This window comes from Tupaia chinensis, unplaced genomic scaffold (assembly GCF_000334495.1).
Source record: "Tupaia chinensis unplaced genomic scaffold, TupChi_1.0 Scaffold000212_1, whole genome shotgun sequence".
Lineage (NCBI taxonomy): Eukaryota > Metazoa > Chordata > Mammalia > Scandentia > Tupaiidae > Tupaia > Tupaia belangeri.
Genome location: NW_006159687.1, coordinates 3,008,594 through 3,015,603, shown reverse-complemented (window position 1 = coordinate 3,015,603; position 7,010 = coordinate 3,008,594). Strand labels below are relative to the sequence as shown.

At 41.4% G+C, this 7,010-nt stretch overlaps 1 protein-coding gene across 3 annotated transcripts in view; it reads left to right on the top strand.

The window, feature by feature from the left end:
- Positions 1-7,010, top strand: part of DCUN1D1 (defective in cullin neddylation 1 domain containing 1) — a 44,678-nt gene that overhangs the window by 20,819 nt on the left and 16,849 nt on the right. For 2 of the 3 annotated variants that reach the window (XM_027771416.1, XM_027771418.1), the window contains 2 exons: positions 1,073-1,203; positions 5,960-6,091. In XM_027771416.1, the coding sequence (XP_027627217.1) occupies positions 1,073-1,203; positions 5,960-6,091 (263 nt within the window). The remainder of the gene's footprint in view (positions 1-1,072; positions 1,204-5,959; positions 6,092-7,010) is intronic. The other variant, XM_027771417.1, reaches the window with a different exon arrangement.

The following is a 7,010-nucleotide window of genomic DNA, read 5'->3' as shown; positions in this document are numbered from 1 at the left end:
TTCCTTTTCCTTTTTCATTTGAAACAATTCATGTAAGATGTAGTGATTTACAAACTAATAATCTGGGAGTTGTTACAAAGAATAGAGAAGGAAAATAGAAGCAAAAACAATTAGGAGGAAAAGAACTGGGTTGACCTGTTGGTTGACTGACCTTAGCACGACTGTGAAAAGGTAAGACTTGGTACTAGGACTTGGCTACTCTTTGAAGATTGAAGTTTTATATAGATATAGAAAAAGCTTAATATTGGTTTAAGACAGTTCAGAGTGGAGAGAGGGCTCAGCTAATGTTTATTATCGTACTTAGTATGTAACAGAAGCAAATTTCAAACAAGTGCTTCCTTCCCTGAGCTAGAGCCCATGCTGTCTGCTTTCTGTCTCCGTCTCTTTGGTGAGCGCACATGCTCTATAGCAAAAATAAAAATAATAATGATGATTATTATTACCTCCTGTTTCCCCAAGATGACCTCATGTATGTTTATGTTTATATAATGTAAAAAGATAAAACTCTAACTTTGATTTTTTAAAAAAATTAATTTATTATTATTATTTTTTAATTTGCTATAGGACACATGCACTCACCAGAGAGAAAGAGGAAAAAAAAAGGCACCAGGTCTGGGACTCGAGCTGTCATTGGTCATGTGGGAGTCCAGTAACTAAATAGCCACACCACCTGCTGGCTTCCAACTATTTGATTTTTTTTTTTTTTGAGAGGTTTTTGCTGTAGTGTGTGTTTGCTTGCCAGAAAGACAGAGACAGAGAGATAGAAAGCGAGAAATCACCCCCCTCCCCCGGCCACGCTGCAATCCCTTCTCCTCCATTCCCCTCTCGAGATCTTGGGCACACACGCACACGCACCCAGCGTGAGTTTAAACCACCGGAACCGGGATTCAAACTGTGGTCGACTATATGGGAGTCCAGTGACGTAGCCATTACATCATCTGCTGGTCCCACCAACTATTTGATTTTTAAAAAAGAAGTTCTCTAAAATGATATAAGCCCTCATAGGAGAAAGTAAGTTCTTATTAATTTTAGTGAAAAGTTAATCTTTTATCAACTTAATTTTATAATGTAGATGTGACAGCATAGAAAAACTAAAGGCCCAGATACCGAAGATGGAACAAGAATTGAAAGAACCAGGACGATTTAAGGATTTTTACCAGTTTACTTTTAATTTTGCAAAGAATCCAGGACAAAAAGGATTAGGTAAGAACTTCTAAAAATTATATTTGGTGTTTCAGATATATTCAAATAGATCTGTAACGTCACGTTTGTAGTAGAAATTTATGTTCTTTTGAGCATAAAGTTATTGTACCAATTATTGAAAAATAGGAAAAAAAAGTAGTGAATTTGGAATCAGAAAATACTGTGCACATTGAATAGTAGGGTTACTCTCGGTACCATATGTGAACAACTGTGTATATTTTTTTGTAAAAGCTAGAATATAGAAAATAAATAGTTGTTAAAATTACACCTACATCTATTTGTTTATGCATTCATTCACTCATGTTCATGATTCAGAAGATATTATAGGATCTTAGGATCTATAGAGATAGCATCATAAAATTCCTTTTTAAAAACAATTTATTGTTATTATTAATTTGCACCCACCAGAGAGAGAAAGCAAGCAAGCTGTCTGAGACTCAAACCACAGTTGACCATGTGGGAGTTCACTGCCTTAACCACTGTGCAACCTGCCAGTACCTGTTTTTTGTTTGTTTTTGTTTTCCTTTTTTTTGCCTTTTTAAAAGCTTGATTTATTTCTTCCATGGGAGAAACAGCAGGAGAGAGACAGGCATCCAGCAGGGTCCCCATACCAAAATCCACCCCCAGTACCAGCCAGCCCAAGTCAGGGGCCCGTGCCTGCCTGCTGCGCTCAGGGAGGTCCTAAGACACAGGCCAGGGCCTCTCTGCTGTGAGCCCCACTGCACCACCACCACCACGCCGTGGCCTGCCCCAAGCCTCCCTGTATTTTAGATTAGAGCAGGGGAAAATGGAGATGAATGGGTCATATAAGCAGAGACGAGCCAAGGAAGTGGTAGAAAGCTAGAAAGGAAGGGGTAGATGTACTTGGCAGTGGTGAATTGGCCTAGAGTGACTAAACGTGATGGAATTAAAGGCTTACAAAATACTGGGAAAGCAAAATTGTAGGCTTGCACTGTGGTGCAGTGGTTATTCCTTGCTCAACACAGGACGGATCCTGCTGGGCGTGTTCAGATCCTCAGCCGAGTGCACTTGCAGGTGTCCGACCCTGGGGCGGGGTGCTGGAGAGTGGACTGTGTGACCGGGCCCTGTGCAGGCTTCTCCGTCTCTCAGTCTCAGCCTCACTAACAAGTGCTTTATCATGAATAATGGGGAGAAAATTCTAAGTAATGAAGCCTCCTTTCTAGCTGATTGTTCATTATATGTTAGAGTTTCTTCTTTTCTAAGAATTATTTATTTAATTTTATTATTATTATTATTATTATTTAACTTGCTATAGCGCATGTGCACTCACCTATACACTTTACACTTAAAAATGTTAAATGGTAAATTTTATGTATTATATGTATTTAAACACAATGAAAATTTTATTTTGAAAACTTCCCCCAAGCAACTGAATGTACAATTACAAAGGGTGAATGCACTTGTAGAATATGGACTTCAGCTAATATTAAGATATTCATATTCATTCATCAATTATAAATGTGTAAGATGTTAAAAACAGTGAAAACTGATGGAGGAGGAGAGGAAAAGAAGGATATTCAGGAATCTGTACTTTGCTCAAATTTTCCATAAACCTAGCACTGAAAAATGTAGTCTATTAATTTTTAAAAAGAAAGGCAAATATAATAAAAGACAAATCATAGCTTTGTTCTTTGTTTTATATTGGTGTTGGGTGTCAGGAAATCTAATGATTTGTTTAATTGAAGAGCTTAATTTAAAAGAAAAGTTTTCTTGATAACCTAAGGGTTCACCAGGTTCTTAAATGATGAGATTTGGCAGAAGGGAAATTAGAGGGCCATGAGAGCAGGAAGGCCCCGCACCAGCAGGGAGCACAGCAATGACAGCGCCGATTCACTTACAGTTGTGCCGAGTATGAGAGCTAGTGACCTCCATACTGTTCTTGACTTTCTGTCACCTCACCTTCTGGTGCACCGGGATAGTAGGCTGCTTCCTCTGCTACCGTCTCCTCTAGTCACCTGCCATTGCTCTGGACCATTGTTTGGATACGAGATTGGAAAGGGATTTCTTAAGTCCTCTCTGAAATCTACCCTGCACAAAATAGCACCTGAGCCTTTGCTGACCTAGCCTCCACTTCTGAATATAGAGCGACCAGACATGTCCAGGTGAAGGGAGCTGTCCGTTCCTAGCAAGAACACTTACAAGTGTGGTGAATGGGATCTTTCTTTTTTTTTTTTTTTTTTTTTTTGTGCGAGGTTTTTTTGTTGGGGGTTTCAGACAGACAGAGACACAGACAGAAAGCGAGAAATCACCCCCCAGGGGGGATAGCCACGCCACAATCCCTTCTCCTCCATTCTCCTCTTGGGATCTTGGGCACACAGGTGCCTGGTGTGAGTTTTAAGCCACCGGGTCCGGGGCGCAAACCGCAGTTGACTACATGGGAGTCCAGAGACATAGCCATTACGCTAACTGCTGGTCCCGTGAATGGGATCTTTAAATGCTGAGATTTCCTCTGGAGGACAAGAGCAACAGTAGGCATTGCAAAGACAAAGACGTTTTTCCTTGTTAAGCTCACATTTTTGTCCTCATAATTGCTGCTGTTGCTCTCACTGGTCCTTCAGATTAATGTGGAGGAAGTCTAACCACTTAAAGATCACACATGCTGGGATCAGCAGGTGGCGTGGTGGTTAAGGCGCTGGACACTCCCACATGGCCAACCAGGGTTCGAGTCCTGAATCTGGTGGCTTGCTTTCTCACTTCCTTCTCTCTCTCACTCTTACCTTCTCTCTCTGGTCAAATTAGAAAATAAATGAATGAATAAATAAAATAAATAATTATTGAAAAAAAGATTACACATACCAACCTCTTGTCTTTTTTTTTTTTCAGGCTGGCACCTCACTTGTTTTAACTATTCTGCACTTGAGATACTTGTTATTTCTGTATGTCCACCCAAATGTGTTTTCAGTTTTTTGGTTTTTCTCAAAATAGAGCTTTTAAAGCTGAACATAATATTCTAGGAGGCTCTTTTTTTGGGGGGGGGAGGTTTTTGTTATAGGGTACGTCCGCTTGCCAGAGAGAGGGAGAGACAGAGAGACATAAAGCAAGAAATCACCCCCCGGGGGGATGGTCACGCTGCAATCCCTTCTCCTTCATTCTCCTCTGGGGATCTTGGGCACGCACGCACACGTGCCCGGTGTGAGTTTTAAGCCACCGGGTCCAGGACGCGAACCACGGTCGACTACGTGGGAGTCCAGCGACATAGCCATTACGCTAACTCTTTAATGTAGAAAACCACGGCTCTGTTATTTTTGCATTGTGTTATTTTGTATTCATTTTATTAATTTGGTCAGAGATCATGTGCAATTTAGCAGCCATGGACTGTCTTTCAGGACCACACTTGAATTTACTTTGGGCTAGAGTACACAGGTCATTTTCTTGGGAACTATAGTTCAGGTAGAATCTTAGATTGTGCAGCTGACTTGAAAATTGTAACATTATTAGTTAAATATTTAATATGTAGATGTAGTTTTACAGGTTTTTTTTTTTTTTTAAGATATTTTTGCTGTAGGGAACCAGCAGTTAGTGTAATGGCTATGTCGCTGGACTCCCACGTAGTCGACCGTGGTTCGCATCCCAGACCCGGTGGCTTAAAACTCACGCCGGGCGCGGGTGCGTGCGTGCCCAAGATCCCGAGAGGAGAATGGAGGAGAAGGGATTGCGGTGTGACCATCCCCCCTGGGGGGTGATTTCTCACTTTCTGTCTCTGTGTCTCTCTCTGTCTGTCTGGCGAGCGTACGCGCCCTATAGCGAAAACCCCTTCAAAAAAAAAAAAAAAGATATTTTTGCTGTAGAGTGTGTGTACTCACCAGAGAGACAGAAAGCGAGAAATCACACCTGGGGGTTCCGCCACGCTGCATTCCCCTCTCCATCTTCCTCTCAGTATTTTGGGTATGCATGCACATGCGCTTGGTGTGAGTTTCAACCTCTGAGCCTGGGACTCGCAGTTGGCCATTGGGAGTCCAGCACCCTAACCACTATGTCACCCGCTCACCCCAGTTCCATAGTGTTTTAAAGAGCATTTTCATCTATATAATGAAGTTCTCATAACAACCCTTGAGCTAAGTAAAAAAAAATCACCCTCTCCATCAAATAGATAAACTCACAGTGAAAGGACGGACTTACTAAGGTCATACAACTTTTAAAGTTAATGGAGCCTAGAAGTAGATTTCAGATGGCACATTCTATATTCTTTTTGTAATATTATGTTGTGCTAACTATTGATAGATATTTGTAAGTAAATTAGACATTGTAAATAGGATTTTAAGGGCTAGCAGGTGGTATGGTGGTTAAGGTGCTGGACTCCCACCTGGCCAACTATGGTTTGAGTCTCTCTCTGGTGAGCCCATGTGCCTTATAGCAGGTTACACAATAATAATGATAAATTAAATAAAGAATTCTTTAAAAAGTAAATAAATTGGATTTTAAATTATCATTCCATTTTCCCTAGTAAGTTTGTAACATTTTTTTCCCCTGAGGGACTGCATTTGTATCTAGTAGCAATTCGTTTCTATATTCTTTATTCACTTAATCAGTCATCTTTTATGAAATCCCATGTTGATTTGTGTTTAAAGAATAAAATTAGGAGTATCTCTATCTGTGTTTTAAATTTTGCTATAAGGGCTTAAGGATTCTGCAAGTGCTTCGATTTTAAGCAGTACTGTTATTAGAATTTGCTTGTCTCGCTTTTTCTACATTTTCCTTCCATTTATTCTTTTTTCTTTTTTTTAAATTTTGTCAGAGGGCACGTGTGCTTGCTGGAGAGAGACAGAGAAAGACACACAGAGGGAAAGTGATGAAGCACACGTCCCGTGGATGATGGTCATGCTACGATCCCGTCTCCATTTCTCCCACCCCTCAGGATTTGGGGCATGTACGTTCACATACCCAGCATGCTCTTCAAGCTGCTTCTTCCGGGACTCTATCCATGTAGTCAGCCATGTGGGATCTGACTGCCTTCACAACCACACCACCAGCTGGTCCTGCCCCCCTTTTGGGTTTCTAAGGGTCTGTGTATTTATCAGAGAGACAAAAAGGGGAGAAAGCACCCCGTAGTGGGGCATGGTCACTGCAATCCCTTCTCTTCCATTTCTCCATCCTGTTGGGATTTTGTGCGCACATGCTGGAACACAGGTTCAGCATATCTTTTCAAGTCACTAGGATGGCAGCCATGTGGGATCCGACTCCTTTATCCTCTGGGCTATGGGGCTGTCCCCTTCCATTTATTGTAACTCTTGTTTCTTCATACTTTATCAGTGAATTTGCACTGTTTCCTAACACTGCTTCAGAATCTATAATAATTTTTTTGGTAGAAGTTTTTGCCTTAGGGCACATGAGCTCGCCAGAAAGAGAAACAGACAGTGAGAGAGAGAGAGAGAGAGCTGTCACCTGCTAAGGGGGATGGCCATGCCTCAGTCCCCTCTCCATTCTCTTCCCAGCATCTTGGGCATGTGTGCATATGCACCTGGCATGAGTTTCAAGCCACTAGGTCTTGAGACTCGAATCGTGGTTGGTCATGTGAGAGTCTAGTGACATAATCGCTACACAATCTGCTGGCCCCTACAATGATAATTCTTTTTTTCTTTTTTTTTGGAGAGTTTTTTTTTGGTTTTTTGTTTTTTGTTTTTTTGTTTGTTTGTTTGTTTGTTTTTGCTATAGGGCACATGCGCTCACCAGACAGAGACAGAAAGCGAGAAATCACCCCCTAGGGATGATGGCCACGCCGCAATCCCTTCTCCTCCATTCTCCTCTCTGGATCTTGGATCTTGGGTACACACTCACACATGTCTGGC